The 17794-nt window shown below is 40.0% G+C and overlaps 1 protein-coding gene across 1 annotated transcript in view; it reads left to right on the forward strand.

Annotated features, from left to right (window-relative positions):
• LOC121929147 (neural-cadherin-like) overlaps positions 1–17794 on the forward strand; it is a 73351-nt gene that overhangs the window by 16201 nt on the left and 39356 nt on the right. The window contains 11 exon segments of the mRNA XM_042464457.1: positions 499–610; positions 3447–3696; positions 4666–4808; positions 5926–6098; positions 8033–8201; positions 10218–10388; positions 11670–11842; positions 11971–12138; positions 13843–14092; positions 15675–15802; positions 16731–16917. Of these exon segments, the coding sequence (XP_042320391.1) occupies positions 499–610; positions 3447–3696; positions 4666–4808; positions 5926–6098; positions 8033–8201; positions 10218–10388; positions 11670–11842; positions 11971–12138; positions 13843–14092; positions 15675–15802; positions 16731–16917 (1924 nt within the window).

Raw genomic sequence — 17794 nt, forward strand, 5'->3', positions numbered from 1 at the left:
TCCCCCCAAAAATATTGGTGTGATTTTTTGGCTGTCTTCAGCTCCAAATCCATGGCCAGAATACCCTCAACTCCTTTTGTTCCAGGCAGTTTTGGGGCTGAAAGTGGAGAGTGGTAATGACATGACATCACATCCATTGCCCCAGAATGCTGGATCTGCTTCTGTCTGCTAGAGTCTGCATCTTAAATCTGCCACAAAAAACAATTCAACAAACTCACAGCAAAGTCTCTTCTATCACCTTTTATTGTTTTTTACTTGCAATGTGTTTAAATCTGAAATAAAATGTAATTATCTAATTATTATAGTGTTTATTTGTTGGCATTCTTTTCTAAGCCAGAAAGGTGAGATATAGATATTCCAATACTGTATATAAAATAATCCAATTTCTCTTTTAATAGGAGCATGCCATGTGTTCATGTTCTTGATATCAGTCATGGCTCTAATTTCATTTTTGTTACAGTACTGATAACATTATTTTTTTTCTCCTGCCCCATGCAGGTTATAGTTCATATCACAGATGAAAATGACTGCTCTCCAGAATTTCAGCAATCCATTTATAGTCGGGAAAGTATTCTAGAATCAATTCCTATAGGGACATCTTTATTGCAAGGTAAGTAAAAGAAATCCCCTGTTTGGTTGTTTCTGTTCTTGAGAAGTTCCCAGTCTGTTTCATGGTGCCTGTTCATGAGTGATGTAGGTTGTAGTTGGTAGATTGTAGCCATTGTGGGAAACCGTAGTTTATACAAGGGCTGGCTGGGAAATTCTGTGAGTGGTAGTAAAAATAAAATCCCTTTTTGGGACTTCAATCCAAATTTTCGTATGACCTTACCCAGCCATGTTCTCTTCCAGCATATTGTATACTGCAAGTAAGGGATTCAAACATACCCATTCACTACTCCATACCACCATTTTCTGTTTCTCCCCTTTTTATGGAGACCACACTCAATTTTCCTTGATATATATATTTTTAGTGTTTATGTGTTAAAGCTTCAACTATGGGGCAATATGCAAATGTAATAAAAATCTCATTAAGCAAGTCTCTGCTTAAGGAGAGAGCCAGTCAAACACTAAAAACAACTACCTTATTTGGGATGTTTCTGCTGGACTACCAGGCTAAGAGACCCTCGGCCAATTGAGTTTACTCTTAGTATGTACAGTGCCTTTGGTTTTCTATGTTCCTTTCCCTCTTCCTAATAAATTATATTTAAGAAATGCTTTCAGTTTAGGCTGTCAGAAGTAAGGTTGGGAGCTTCTAGTTCTTGTTCTGCAAATCATAATCCATTATTTGGCAAGATTTCATTTTTGAAGTTAGATTATTTCACATACATGTTCATTCTTGATTTTCTTCTTCTTCTATTAACTAAATTTTAGATATGTGTTGTGTTGGAAGATTTTTGCATTGTCTTCCCCTCCTTAAATAGATAGGGATTTCCTGCATACAAACTCCCCCCCTCTCTTTCTCTCTCACGCATTCAAACTAACCATGTGATTTAGGTCACTCCTCCTTTGAGACTAACACATTCTCTCTCAAAGATTTTCTTGTGACCTATTGCGTCCTCCGTCTTCCTCCTCCATCAACTTTCGTTGGAAAGATGGTGAGAGGAATATTTCTTCTTAATATGAACTATTCACTAGCTAGATTAGCATATAGCCTCTATGTATATATAGATTAAAGGCATTAGTAAACTTTTGTTTGAGGTACAAGCTACTTAGGTTGTTTTTGGAGTTAGTCTTAGTTCTTAAGGAAGCATAATTAGATAAAGGCACATTTCTGCTACTCTGCTAATTTAAAGCTAGACCCTAACAGGCTTGGCTTTGATATTTTTGATATTTGAATATTTTTGTTTCCTTGACAAGGGCTGAAGCTTAAACTTAAATTGCCCTCCATTCATTTTTGTTGGTTGCTCTCGATACTTTTAATGAATGACTGTTATTTGGTGACCATACACATACTTAATTACATCACACATTTTAAAAGAACAAATATTTAATTCCAAGATTAACACACAGAGAGTGCTTCAGAACCTGTTTTCACAACATGTTTACATGCTGTGAAGCATCTTCCTTTTTTGTTACAAGCTGTGCATAGAATAGTTAACAAGGTCAACTCTTTTTCTTAAGACTCGTTCGGATCCGTAGTGCAAATATCACCCCTTCACTAGGTTGCATTTGAAAGGCACATAACAGGTTGTGTATAAAAGCAATCTGAACAAACAGAGAATGGCATTAAAGGGTCAGAGCTACTATCAAAGGAACATGGATGGTCTCAGTTACTTAAATAGGGCTTGGTTTCTTCATTTTCACTTTCATTTGTGATAAGTTTAAAGATTTACAAACGGATTGATTAAATGAAGGATGACACGGCCCTGAGTTTGCAAGATTTAAGCAGGATTGTTGATGACCAAGGTTTATGTAGGTATCTCATTTATAGCATTGCTGTACAGTATATTAATTTGACTGGAGGGAACATTACAACAAGAAAAAGGTAAAGATTATTTTTGTATTTTTGAAAGTGTCCAGAGATCTTCATTTAGTTGACAGTATACAAATGTCAAAAATAAGTAAACATTAAATTATGAGCATACTGCTATTTCTGGGGTGAAGGGCGGTTTGTTTGGTTTTTAAAAAAAACAACTAATTGCACCATGAGAATACAATTGAGGACTTGTGCGTTAGACTTTTAAATCCTTCGAGTATTTGGGGGAAAATTTTAAAGCAATAATATATCCATAGTATTGGTAGACGTTCTTGTATTTTAGCTTCTTCTGATACTTTGAATTGGTTACCTTATAATGTTGTTGATTTTCATTTTTATGGATATTGTTGTTTTTGTACATTGCCCTGAGATATGTTAGCTACTAAATGACAAATGCCAAAAATAAATAAAAATAGATATTATTTCCAAAAGTGGCCCTAGCGACATCATATGCACTGTCACCCATGACTGTAGTTTCTTTTTAGCTATCTTTTCTTCCATTCTGTTACTTGGAAGTTGTAAGATTACTGTTAAGAAGTATTTGTATATCCTGATCAGAGCTTGAGAAAGTTATATTTTTGGACTGTAACTCCCAGAACCCACCAACAGCAGGATTCTGGGAACTATAGTTCTAGAAGAAGGCTTTTCTCCACATTCTGCTCTGGACAGTTCTCTGTTAATTACTGAAAACTATATTTAATCAGAGTTAACCACTCTTGTATGCCGGTGCTGCTCAAACAGGTAGTTCCCTGAGCCTTCTGCTGCCAGTGTTTGGAGAGCTTCCAGGAATGAAAGAAACAAGTATCACTAATGGGCACGAAAAGGGTACCCATTCCTGGCACACTGAGGAAAATTTTTCTTAGTCCTTGATTTCAGATAGCTTAAGAAACACTGTTGTATGCAATACTGTGTAATAACTCATTCCATCTCTCCTCATGGCTTTATTCTTCCCCAACATTCCTGGCTTTAGTTCTTGCAACAGACTGTGACTCTGGCTCCAACTCCGAGATTGTCTATTTCATTCAGAGTCCCGATTTTTCCATCACGCCAGAGGGTGTCATCAATTCCAACCAGCGACTGAACTTTGAGCGATCAAACCACATGTATGAGTTTGTGGTGATCGCCATCGACAAGGGGCACCCTCCTCGGACAGGGACTGCCTCAGTGCGCATTCGCATGGCAAATGTGAATGACGAAGCCCCAGTATTCTCCCAATCTGTGTAAGCAGAATGTTTGTCTTTTGAAGTGCTCTCTTCTCCATTGGCTATACTAGAGTTTCTCAGCCACTATAATCCTAGAATTGCCTTGGAGAGGTTGCTAGGAGTTCCATGAGAGATCATGATTGGGAGGGGGGGGAATCTGAACTGTAGATATAATCATTTTTATTTGCGAATTCACTGAGACCTAAAATTATTTCAAAGGTTCCTCCAAAGTAAAAAGGTTGAGAAAGGGTGTTTAAAAACCTCAAAGGAGGTTCCACTACTCTCCAAGGTAGCATATTCCACTGTACTCTTACCATCAGGAAGTTTTTCTAATGTTTAGAGGCAGAATCTTTTTTTCCTGCTAAGGAGGATGCAGTCCCAAGGGAAAGTCATATCAAATTCATATTAGAAACAGAGGAAGCTGCATTCTACTAGATAAGCCTGTTTATCAATTTAGCTCAGTACTTTCTGTTCTAATTGGCAATGGCTCCCAATTGTCAGGCAGTATTCTTTCACTCAGCAACAGCTGGTGGTCTTCATGTCAATGGGATGGTGAATCTGCTTTGAGTTTTAGCCTGAACTTTAAAAAAGCAAATCAAGGTGCTATACCCATTTGGGGGATAGGGTTCAGCCCATTGGATAGTTCCTTTTGAAATTCAGAGTAAAACCCAGAGTAGAAACATGGAGGTCCCCAACTGCCACAGCTTTACCTTTGTTCTCTGCTTGATCCTTTTAATGGAAGATGGGGCATGTTTAATCTTATACTGTTTAATCTTGTTTTAAGGGGAGGTACTATGTATATATGGTTGTATTTTAACTTGTACACCACTTTGATTGCCTGGCAAAAAGCGGGATAGAAATACATTTTTTTTTAATTTTATTTACTAGTATTTGTTATATTAAAATTTTTAGAGGTGTAGGTCTATATAGGATGTTGTTGACTAAATTTATAATTAGGGTTTCATCTTTTTTTCCTCTTTGTATCAGTTACAAAACTTTCCTCTCAGAAGATGCAGGTCCTGGTATATTAGTAGCCACTATCCATGCAAAAGATCCTGATGGAGATGGAGTGTTGTACTTAATTACTGGTGGTAATGAAGAAGGCAATTTTGAACTGGATAGCCATAAAGGTGAGCAAATGCTACTTGTGTGATCTCATTCTCTGTACAAATCTATGGAGTGGACTCACTTGTAGTAGTGTGTACTGTTCTGTCACCACATCTCAAAGATGCTGCAGAGCAAAAGGTAACCAAAATGATCAAAGTGCTGAAATAACACCTAAGTGGAGAAAGGATATGTTTATTTAGTTTATTTAAATGTTTCTATCATGTCCTCTATCAAAAGATTTCTGGGTGGTGTGTAATAAAATCAATTTGACTAATTTACATAGTGTAAAAATAAAATGATCTTTAAAGGCTAAAAACATTAAACAATTTAGCAAGTTAAAAAAAAACCTAGACAACTGGTTTAATAAGTTAAAATGACTTAAAATCATGTGTATGTGAGGGTCTCTGTAACACCAACTGGGCCCCCAAAGCCACGTTTTCATGGTGCTGGGATGATGGCAACGTCATCACGAGCCAGGTCACCAAGAAGGTACTATTCTATAGGTGTGATGCCACAGCAGAGAGAAGGCCTTCTCCTGCATTCCTCCATGGTGTAATGCCCTGAGAAAGGGGATTCATGAGGGCCCCATCAGCAGATCTCAGTTCTCAGATACATCCTTTGGGGCCTTTTAGTTTAGAGAAAAAGGTGAGTACTGTTTCGAGTCACTTTGAAGGTATGGTGTTTCAATGATACATGTGTCCTAAGAGTCCAGAAGCCGCACAAAAGCCATGCTCTAGTCCTAAGGATTGGAGTGCAGCTTTGGTGCAGCTTCCAGACTCTTAGAATGCATGCATCATTGAAATACCATACCTCCAAAGTGACTCGAAGCAGCTTTATTTTGGCTGTCTGTATAGGGCCAAAGAATAAAGTTGAATGATGTCAGATAAAGATAAAGCTGAATGGTGTAACATTAAGTAAGATTAATGGGGATAATGGGAGTAGCAATCCAGAACAGCTGGATGACACCAGGCTGGAGAAAGCTGGTGTATGGCTTTCCAACAGTAGACTCAGAATTCCATGTTGTGTCTCAATTTTAAATTGGATCCTGACAGTTACTCTCATTTGTGCAGTAGGAGTGACATGGCTTTTTTGCTTGTTGTTGTTGGTAACCTCAGTTTCTCTGGCCCTTCCTGAATCTAGGTATCCTTCGGCTTCGCAGAAACCCTGTGCCTAAACTGAAGGGTCCAGAATATGTTTTAAATATCACTGCTGTAGATGACAATTCCTCTGGTGGGCCAAGATCTCTCAGCAGCTTTGCTGAAGTTGTAGTGGGAATTAATGACATCAACAACAACAAGCCCATTTTCCGAGAGGTGAGCTGATTGGCTGAAAACCTTGCTTTTTTCAAGATTCATTTTTTGGCAGTAAATGGGACCACCCAACTCATCGGGCCAGTCCTGTTGCTGTGGGGGAAAATTGGATGGCTTCCCCTCGTGGTCCGGTGGTGTCACTGGGTCTGAGTGGTAGCTGGCGTGAGCCTCTGGGCTCCGCACTGTGGGAGTGGGCCAGTGGTGCAGACTTCAACTCCCAGGTGCCCAGGAGAGGAAACGTTGTGTCATTGGGCTGCCGGGCCACTTCTGGTACAGGAGGACTCCGACTCCCAGGTTCCTTTGGGGTTGGAAGTGGCCCAGGATTGGCGACCTCGGAGGTTTCTGCCCCAAGATTGGCCGGAGGGGAGGTCCCTCCCCAGCTTCCTGGCCTCTGATTGGCTGAATAGCCTATTTGGGCCACAAGGCGCTGGCAATTGGTGCCATTTTTGCCAGCTCCCCACCCTCCCTCCTTTTCTTCGCGATTGGTGGTATGTTATCACAATTTTTCTATGGCGATAGCATAGGTCTCGGATCTGCTGGGTGTGGTTTCCTATGCTGTGGAGCATAGGATTGGGAATCCCTAGGGGGCCCAGGGATGCTAAGGGTCTTGCCATGTTGCCAGTGCAGGGGCGGCATCGATTTGGCATTCCCCGATGTCATGGGGTGAAGATGCACATATACGCATAACCGGCTCCCAAAGTGGCGTACACTCTTTAAATATTCATTGACCAACATGGGTTGGTGGATGGCAGATCCAGACCTCTTGCTTTCAGGCCAATCCTCTTTAACTTGTTTTCTCTATTCAATAAAGTTGTGGCCTTTTCTTGCCAGTTTGGTTGTTTGTTGTGTTATTTCACTTTCTCCCCTTCCTCAGCAATTTCAAAGTTGGTTGTTAATGTGAGGAATGGGTGCTCTCTTTCCTGTTTGACAGTGAAAAACTCATCTCTATAAAGCTCTGATCAACCTTAATTAAATCTTCAGAATATACTGTTCATTCCCAAAACCAGGCAGGAGAACTGTGTGGCCAAACTGAAAATAAAACCCTAAAAAATTATGAAGAATTGTGTCTCCAGAAGCCACCAGGGAGTATGATTTTGGCCTAAAACAAGGCAGACCACTGCACACATTTTGACCCAAATAGAAATAGGAGTGATTAAAAGATTTCTAATTTCTCTGAAAGTACTGAGTGTGGCCCATTAGTAGAAATTCTGTCGGCTCGGTACCCATTATGGCTGCCCATCCCTACCCTCAAATTCTTGAAGCCCTTCCTTCCAAATGAATGACTCTGAACTTAATTACATTCTCCAATGTATATCAAGCAGCACAGACTCACTTTCTTTCTTATCCCAGAGTAAGTGCATAAAGATTGAAACTGGCTTAAATATAGGGGAACAAGTGGTTGTGATGAAAGATTTAAACCTTCTTTCCTTGAGCATGGTAGTTGTGGTCCATATTGGGCCTGCATGGATTTGCTTTGATTTACGAAAGAAAACAAGGGACAGCTGCACATTATGCATTTAAAGATGCATTTTGCTTGGTCCTCTAGGTATTATTTGGTAAAAATATTCTGTGGTTGATCTAGTATAGCTTATCCAACAGATCAGTGGTGATGGCCATACTATGTAGTTCTCTGTGTCCCTGTATTCTCAACTGGTCTTAAAGAGCTCTGATTCTCTTCTCTACTTGGCCACATCCTTTTGATCACATGCTGATGTTGCTCAGCTACACATGCCCCTATTTACATCTGTGAAATGTTGGAGAGGATGGTACATTTCTTCCTCCACATGATTCCTCCCATTAACTAAGTTGGTTGGGGGTGTCTGGAGTTGTAGTCTAACATATCTGAAGGATATATTGTATGTATGTTGTTGTCCAGCATATCTGAAAGTTGGAGAAGACTACTTCTTGGAAGGCTTGCTAACGGACTTCTATTTTAGTGTGCTTATTACAGTGACAGCATTTGGGTTCTAGAAAACCAGCCACCGGGCACTTATGTTCTGCGAGTAGAAGCCTATGATGCAGATCTTGGCCTGAATGGGGAAGTGAAGTACAGCCTCATGCACAGGGATGGGGCTTCACCAGGTTTCAGTATTGATCGTGATTCAGGTAAGAAGTTTACCGGATCAGAGTATCTCATGAGTACCTTCCCTGCTCTGAGTCTATTTCTGTGCATATATTTTATCTTGGTGGCCCTTCTCTCTGTCCCACCATCCTCAGGGCTACATCTGATGGGAACTTGGGAGGGTCCTTCTCAGTGGTTGCCCCCAGAGAAGTTACTTTCTTTATGCAGACCTTTCTGCTTTGACAGGCCTTTGAGCATCGAGTATACAAGGCATGTGCCTCCTAAACAATGTGTTTCCTTTTCTATTTGTTATTTTTGTTGTCTTGTGCTTTTCCCACCCTATCAATTTGTGTTTTAATGGGTTTTAATTTTTTTAATAGTTTAATCACTTCTTAATTCTTGTATTTTGTGAATTTTTAACTATTTTTTTTAATCTGATGTAAACTGCCTTGAGTCCCAAACTGGTAAAAAGCCAGGATATAAATAACAGTAACAATAGTAACAACAAAAACCACCACCACCTCTACCACCCTTGGCAACATTGCTGAAGATTTACTTATTCAATATAATCCAGTTACTATAAAGTATTTTATTTGTATACTCCATTTTCTCCATGCTTGAGACATGGAGAAAAAATGAGACAAAAATGAAAACAGATCCAGGTAAAATCTCACGTCAGCAAAAACATTTCAGAACTGATAAATACATTGAAACTATCAAAAAAATTAAAAGCATTAGAAAAGCATTTGCATTAAAAAATAGTAAGAAGTATGACCAGTACAGCACATTATTAAAAGCATTTTCCTTCATAAACAATCTGATCACAAACTTATGGATTTTTTTTAAAAAAGTCTTCTTCAGTCTGGAAGGATTTATTTATTTATTTATTTATAAATACGTAGTATTTCCATAGGGGAACACAGGAAGGAAAGGGAAATTGTGCAGGGAGGAGATGCTTCACCTTCCCATCTGTGGAATTTTAATTCCATCTGTTCCTCCTAATTTAATACCGGATCTGGGGAGAGAAAGAGAAATGTCTTTTGGAGAGGTGATTTGAAGTGAGAAAATATCAAGCAGTGAAACACTTGATTGTGCTTCTCTGCTCTTCAGTGCTCCTTGGAAATGGCATCAGTGTTGTTATTGTTGTATTTATTGAGTCCCTATATTGAGAGAAAGGCAGGATATAAGAAAATAATAATAATAATAATAATAATAATAATAATAGCATTCCACTGTCCACTGCCCCCCCGCCCCAGATTCATAGTAGTTTATAGTTTGAAAGAACAATACAGTTTACTGTACTTCTTCTGAACCAGCAGTCAAGCTACCATTTCCTGTATTTATAAATATACAGCCAACTGGCTGCAATCCAGATTATTGGACTACAACTCCCATCACTTCCATAGCCTTGTTGGATGGATGCTGGGACCTGTAGTTCAACTCATCTGGACAACCACATGGGAGGAAAGACTGAGGAAAGTCCTGGTGTTTGGTTATTTTTTTAAAAAATGGCAACATATTGCCTGAGTGGCTGGGATGAGAATGGTGTGGTTCTCTTTATGTTAACAATATGCAATTCCCATGATTCCTCACCACTGGTTGTGCTGGCTGAGACTGCTAGGAACTACAGGCCAACATCATGTGGAGGATGACATGTTGTTCATTCTTCTTCTAAGACTTCAAGCTGTTATCGTGACCTGTAACCTATAAACTTTGGTTATATCACCAGACATTATGATACTTTCAATATTTTGTTTCATTAAAAAAAAAAAACCCTTTCCTGGATTAAGACAAATGAGTGGAAAAACATATTAGGAGTTTGAAAATTTCTTCCATGAATGTGTGTGCCCCTCTAAATTATTTTGGATGACACAAAAAAAAAAAATTTGAACAATGGGAAAAGAAAAGTGTCCTCTGTGCATCCCAAAATTTGCAAGGGAAAAGATTTTAGTGAGCCTGAATGTTGGGCATCAGTGAGGATGAATTGTTGCAGCTTGCGAAATGTTCACTGAAAGTCGGGGTGAGACAGCAGTCTCTCTTACAGCTTTGTTTCTGTTTAGGTGTCATCACTACAACTCGGAGTTTTGACCGAGAGAAGCAGAGAGAGTATACTCTGTCTGTGACAGCTACAGACCAAGCTCAGGAGCCATTGATTGGCATGTGTCAAATTACTGTCTTCATTGCTGATGTAAATGACAACGATCCAAAGTTTGAAAACAGCCGGTACCAATGTGAGTAGGCAGGAACAGGCTGCTGTTTGTTAGAGAGGATGCATGCACATAGATAGATAATTAAATGTAGAGGGTAGAAGTATAAATTTCATCACAGACTGTTTGTTATATTCAATTGGCATGTGCAAGTACAAAAGTCAGTTATAATTCTGCTATGTGAAGACTGCTCTGACGAAAGGTCTGTGTGAAAAAAATTCAACATGTGCATTCCAGCCCATGAGATGCAATGGACAGAGATAGTTCAGAATGACAGTGATAATGAAAACTAAAGTTTTGTAACCCTGTCCACATCATTTTTGGCTTAGCTCGCTCAGCACTTCAAAAGGCAGAAATGGGCAACTTAGAGGGGGAGGGAGATTTAAGGCTGGGGCAACTTCAGGAGGGCTTGATTTGCAGCGGTGGTGGTGACAAAGTTCAAAATTTCCTCTCTAGGTGAGAGGAGACTGAGCCACTTGTTATTCATGCTGTGCTTCTGGGAGGCACCTGCACTTCAAAAGCAAGGCATGTGCTCTCCCTGCACATTGTTTTAAACTTGAAAATAGCAGCTGGCGAAGCTGAGATATCAGGGGACACAGTTACACTTGTGACACCAGGAGTATGCACCCTGACAGCTTCTGGCTCACATGGGGCAGGTGCGGGGTATAGCCTGGCATCTTAAATTGATTCTCCACTTCTGTTTTAAAGGGAAGTCATGGGGAAGGTGAAATTGCTGCTTTCACCACAATGCAGCCTATATGGCATAAGGTATCCACTCCATTGAAAGGTAATTATCACAGCATTATTAAATCATCAATATCTAGTAGTATGAAGATGATGTCGTGATGGTTGAAAGATCTGCTTTTTCAAAGGTAGTCCATGGACTGTGCAAGACACCAAAGAGCCCAAGAGAAAGTTCCTCTTACACAGAATCAGACCACTGATTCATTTAAGTCAGTGTTTTTTGAGACTGCCTAACAGCATCATTTTCAAGTTTTCATATGGGAGTCCTTTCTAGCTGTATTTGGAGATGCCAGGGAATGAATTTGGGTCCTTGTAAACATTGTGCTTTGCTGAAGTCAGAATGCTGGGCAAGATGAACCTGTTTCTTAATCCTGCAGGGCCTCTTTTTTGTGTTCTTAAAAGTGAATGAGGAGGGCAGCACAACGAGTTGTGTACTAAAACAGAAGCTGATGTTGCTACTAGAGTTAATTCAGCAAGATGAGGCTATGTCTTTAATCACTTAATTCTACTACTGAATTAGGCTAGGTTGTGCTCAAAATATACTTTGTACTTTTTCCAAAGACTTCCTCCGTGAAGACACCCCAGTGGGAACAAGTTTCCTTTGTGCCACAGCTCATGATGATGATCAGGGGGTGAATGCTGCCATTACCTACTCCATGTCACAGCAAGAGCCAGAATACTTCAAAATCAACCCTAGCACAGGATGGATATATGTAAATCAAGTCATCTCCCAGGTACCTCCTCTGCTTATATTGTATCACTTCTCAGCTATTAAAATATCTGCTGTGTCTGCTTTTACAGACTGTAGTAACAAATTAGATGTTCAGATTTTTGTCAGTGGCTATTGCAAATTGTTTTTCAGACATTTCAGATAAACAGATATATCACAGCCACTGATGGAGGCAACCGGAGCAGCACCGTGGAACTGACAGTCACTATAACTGATGTGCTTAATCAATCACCACAATGGGATAAGAGGTCATATTGGGTCACAATTCCAGAGAGCACGGCTCGTGACACCAAGATAGTGGTATGCTGTGATTTCTCCTACCCTCAGCTCTTTGCATAATTATAAAGTGCGCCTTGTGGTATTTTTTCATCTGGTTCCAATAGTGACTTGCCAGACACGAACCTGTAGGTGCCTTTTCACACTACACAGTTATGACACTATAATTCCACATTAACCTCTATGATCCCATCATATGGAATCCTGGGATTTGCAGTTTAGGGAGGGACATTTAGAAGTCTCAGCTAGCCTACAAGTCCCAGAATTCAATAGGATGTTACCATGGCAGTTAAAGTGGAATCATAGTTCTGTAGTTGTGTAGTATGAAAGGGAGTTAGAATCAGAGCTTAAAAAATTATTGGGAGAAAAACTATATATAAATAAGAGAAATAGATATAAATAAAATTAACTTTAATGGACTACAGTTCCCAAAAGCCTCCATAAATTTTCCAAACTCTTTTCAGCATTATAAGAAGGAGTCCAAAACTGAGTCAGACCATCTCAGTATCCTGACCATCCATCTCAGTACAGTGGGGCCTCAATATGCATGGACTTGCCTTCCATGAATTTAAGCATCCGCAGATGGCAGGCCCATGTTATCCCCAATGGCGGTGCATACACATGGCCACGCTGTCATTAGGGACAGGCCCCATTAAACCCAATGACAGCGTGTGCACGCAGCCATATGCATGTGCCACCATTGGGGACAATGGGACTTGAGGTCCCTCAGATTTTGATATCTGTGGGGGTAAGGATCTGAAATACTAAGATCCAGCTGTATTCTGTAATCCAGGGGCTCTTTCACATTACACATCTATATTGCTCTACAGTTGGACCTCGGCATCCACGAGGGGTCTGTTTTGTCTGCCCTATGAATACCAAAATCCACAGATGCTCAAGTTCTGTTGTCCCCAATGGTGGTGGGTGCATATGGTTGCGCTGCCACTGGTGGCTGTTCCTAATGGCAGCATGACAATGTGCACACGCTGCCATTGGGGACAACACGGGCTTGCCATCCGTGGCCTCTTCTTCCATGTAGGTAAAGGGAAAATGAACCTAAAAAATGCTAGTCAAACATGTATCTTAGAATCATAGCATTGGAAGAGGCCACAGGGACAATCAAGTCCAGCTCCCTGTCAAGCAGGAATACTAATCAAAGTACCCCCAACAAATGGCCATCTGGCCTCTGTTTAAAAACCTCCAAAGAAGGAAATTCCACCACACTCTGAGGGTGCGGTGTTCCATTGTTGAACAGCTATTACTGTCAGGATGTTCCTCCTGAGATTTAGGTGGAATCTCTTTTTCTGTAGTTAGAATCCATTGCTCTTTGTCCTGGTCTCTGGGACCATGGAAAACAAGTCTGTTCCCCCTTTGATATGACATCCCTTCAGATATTGAAACCTGACTACACATCCCCTCTTAACCTTCTTTTCATCAGGCTAAACATTCCTAGCCTCTAAGTCACTCTTCATAGGGCATGGCTTCCAGACATTTCAACATTTTGGTCACCCTCCTGGCTTTATCTGGCTTCTTCCCTCTCTTCCCATCATGTGGAGGTGTGGAACTAAAGAACAGTAAGATGAATTAACAGAAAGATTGTTATTTAGGTTAATTTGCTGTTAACAGTCAATCTCAAAATTTGCATTAAAGAATTGGATGTGATTTAAAATACACCTTCTAACAGTGATGTGCTTCATGGTTTATGTTTGTTGGTTGGCTTGTTTCTAGACTGTCAAAGCCACATCACCATTGGGTGATCCAAGAGTTACATATCACCTAGAGGAGGGACAAGTTCCAGAGACGAATATGCCTGTCCGCTTTTACCTCAAACCAAACAGAGCTGATGGGTCTGCTTCACTTCTGGTTGCTGAACCTCTTGACTTTGAGACCACCAAGTTCTTCACACTGGGTATTAAGGCTCAGAATGTAGCAACAATACCTTTGGCATCCTTCACCACTGTTTGTATTAATATAACAGGTCAGTCCTCTTCATGAAAAAACAGCATGTTACAGGACATATGGATCTGGAAATTCATGACAATTTAATTATAAGTTTCAGGATGCAGTCATCTACTATCTGATGAGCTTTGGGATATTGGCCGAAATCCTATGTGGCACAGTACAGCATAACAAATCGACATTTGGAACTATGCTACAACTACTCACACAACATCTCCCAACTCGCAGTTGAACTGCTGCAGCTCTTTATGGTCATTATGTGGCATAAATACCCTAAAGGCACCCGATCCTGTCTGATCTTGGAAGCTAAGAAGGGTCAGCTCTAGTTAGTATTTGTATGGGACACCACCAGTGAATATCAGGCTGTATTTTATATATCACCAGTGATATGCTAAGAACTGGCAAAACCACCTTGGAGTGTTCCTATTTGAAGGATCGCCTACTCCCATATAATCCGCCCCACACACTCAGGTCCTCTGGGAGGAATCTACTCCAGCCTTTAAAAACCAGACTAACTGCTACCTCCCAGAGGGCCTTCTCTGCAATTGCTCCCAAACTATGAACGGCCTGCCGGATGAGATCTGTCAAATTGCCAGCTTAGACAGCTTTAAAAAAACTGTCAAGACGGATCTCTTCCGACAGGCCTTTCCTGAATAAAAAAAGTGCCCAGCCACAGAGTGACTGCCCCTCACATCATGTACTAGCCCACTGCTCTGTCCTCATTATACTCATTTAATTCTGTTTTAATGGATATTTTAATTGTTTAATCCTGTTTTAAGGGGGGGAATTTGGGATACAGTGCTGTAAATGTGGATTTTAATGTGTTGTGAGCCACTTTGATTGTCTTGTCACAGAAAAACGGGATATAAATAAAAGTTTTATTTTATTATTTTATTATTTCATGCCTAAGAAAACTGTATAAAGTTCATGGGGGGTGCCATAAGTCAACAGGCGAGTTGAAGGCACAGAGATTAAGAGAGAGAGAGAATGGGGTCAGAGAAGTGTCTGGCCATGTCCCTGTATCAAGAAGTAGAATGAGTACATCATTTACTGAGATCTGCCAGGGTCCTCCAGAGGACCCAGGTGGATGGTATAATTATTTTATAACTGTCTATGGGAGTTGCTTTTCTGGTACCTCATTATCTACCAACCACAGAGTGAGTTATGCAACTGCTGAATGGTGAATCTGGAAATTGGGAGGATTGGTCATTGTGAAGGGTGGAAGAGAATGCCAAATTACACAACATCCCAAGGAAGACATGAATAGACAGACGCATGCTCTACTAATGGAATATCATCCAATGTGTCCTGCTTGCACCCAGTGTTTCAGCAACAGTGTTCTGGGAGAGGCTAAATTTGACTAGAGGTTCAAATGGCTTTCATAATCACACAGACTGTTGGGCATGGCACAGTGTCAGGGTGGGAGGATTTAGTAGTTAATGATTCTATTTATCTATAAACTAGGGACAAAATGTCAAAAAGGAAGATATTCTTCACATTTGCCTTATGAAAGTACAGAGAGTCATAAAAAACATTGTCATAATGATTTAAAACTTTGATGCCAACAATTGCATGATGCCAGATATCTGTTTGTTCTGCAGATGTCAATGATAATGTCCCATTCTTCACATCTTCTACTTATGAAGTTTCTGTACCTGAAGGAGCAGATATTGGTACCTCTGTTGTGCAGGTTGTAGCTACTGATTCAGACTCCGGACTTCACGGAGAGGTGAGTGTGACTAAACTAGTTGGAAACAGTACTGTTGAACTGAGTTTTTATATGACCAGAGACGTTCTAGGGAACTCTTTAACAATTGCACTTATACTGAAGAAACTTTTCTGAAAGGGTTGAACTGGCAAAAAAAAGTTGGAAAGTCAAGTCAAGAAGGGAAAATTTCTTCAAAATAGTTAGATTTACTCAAAAGTGCAACAATAGTTTCATCAAGGTTATATAAACCCAGTCAGGGAAATGATGCAAAGTGCAAGCTGTTACTTACGTGATTAGGAAGCAATGTTGAGAAAAATGTTTGCTTAAGGAATTGGAGAGCTTTCCAAACAAGTATGATAAAAAGTAACACAAACTTGCATGAAAGAAAAGAAAAAAACAACAATACGAGATGCAAAGATAGAGGAAAAGAAAAAGATTTAAAGGAGTATAATACTAAAAGCATCATTAATACTGTAATATAATAACATGTTAGTAATAGCAAATGAGCAATGAGAAAAAATCCTTTAAATACATCAGGAGCAAGAAATTGCCCAGTGAAGTAGCTGAATGATGGCAGTGAAGATTAAAAGGTATCCTTGTTTCCTCCACAAATATTGCATCTCTCTTATTTTTCATTTAATTAAGCTAGCCACCCTTACTGTACTCAGTTCACTCCAACTCAGTATTTCTGACTGGGATCCTTCAGCACTTTTGAGACATCAACATGTTGAGTCTGAAAGCCTCTATTTAAATCATGTGCAATACCCCTAAAGTAGCATTACTCATGAGCATTGTGAGGAATTAAAATCGTATCTCTAAACTATCAGTACTGCTTCCTGTAGAAGGTTCCAACAGAATAATTTTTGAAGCCATTTTCTAGTTTGCATTGAAAATGAATGATGTGTGCATTAGAAAGCATGACTCACTTGGAATGTTTCTCCATTTGCAGGTTCACTATTCAGTGCTGAAGGATTCTAGTGGAGATTACCAGTACTTCACCATTGACTCCAAGTCAGGAGTCATTTCCACCCAGACATCATTTGACAGGGAGAAGAGAGCATCTTATTTGATAGAAGTTCAGTCGCAGGATTCTTCTGAATCAGCCCGGCCTGGTATATATGGACAGCCTAACACAGGTAATCACGATGGCCATGAAGTTGAACAAAGCCATGAAGATAAAGAATGAATCCACTAACTAACAGAAACTCTGTTCTCTCTCTCTTTCTCTCTCTCTCTCTCTCTCTCGCACACACACACACACACACCCTTAGTGAGGGGGAATAGAGGTGAGTCTACTGGCTCTTTCCTACCTCCATCCTAGTCATCCTCCACAAATCAGACATGAATATGTTCAGTAGAAAACTTTGTTTGTTTCTATTTTGTGCACAATTTTGGAACAAACTGCATACCCTGTTAAACATGTAGCATACATCTAAAAACCATTTTTATTTGTTACTCTAAAGTAAAGTGCATGTGGTCTCAATACAAATCAAAACCAGCATCAGTGTGGAAGGCTGAAACCTTCTGCTCATATGATTTTTATCTAAAAAACCACCCTCTCCTGTTTGGGGGTTTAAAAAATAAGGCAAACTCTGTTGGCACCAATGGAGGCTTCTGTCCTCTTTTGCAAGCCCCCACCCCACAGGAGATAAATTATTAGATGAAAACCAGATGGAGGAAAGTTTTCAGTCTGCCCCGTACATGTACATTTGTTCCAATTCAGACCAGGTCTGCACTTTTAAAAATTAGAAAAAGGGATCTTTGGCTAGACACTACATGTTTGATGAAATCTGAGCCTAAATCCCACTATTTTCCAGGGTATTAAACTGTGGGTAAACTACATGGATAGAGAGGGTTCCCTACTACAGATATTTATCACCAGTTCATAGCAGTAAAAATAGGAGAGAGTCAGCAAACTCACATGCCTGCACAGTCTTCTGTATCATCTCAACACTTGAATAGACCTATTTTGACACTGAATCTCATGATTGATATGCTTCTTGATTTCTAAAA

The sequence above is a fragment of the Sceloporus undulatus genome, chromosome 4 (assembly GCF_019175285.1).
Source record: "Sceloporus undulatus isolate JIND9_A2432 ecotype Alabama chromosome 4, SceUnd_v1.1, whole genome shotgun sequence".
Classification (NCBI taxonomy): Eukaryota; Metazoa; Chordata; class Lepidosauria; order Squamata; family Phrynosomatidae; genus Sceloporus; species Sceloporus undulatus.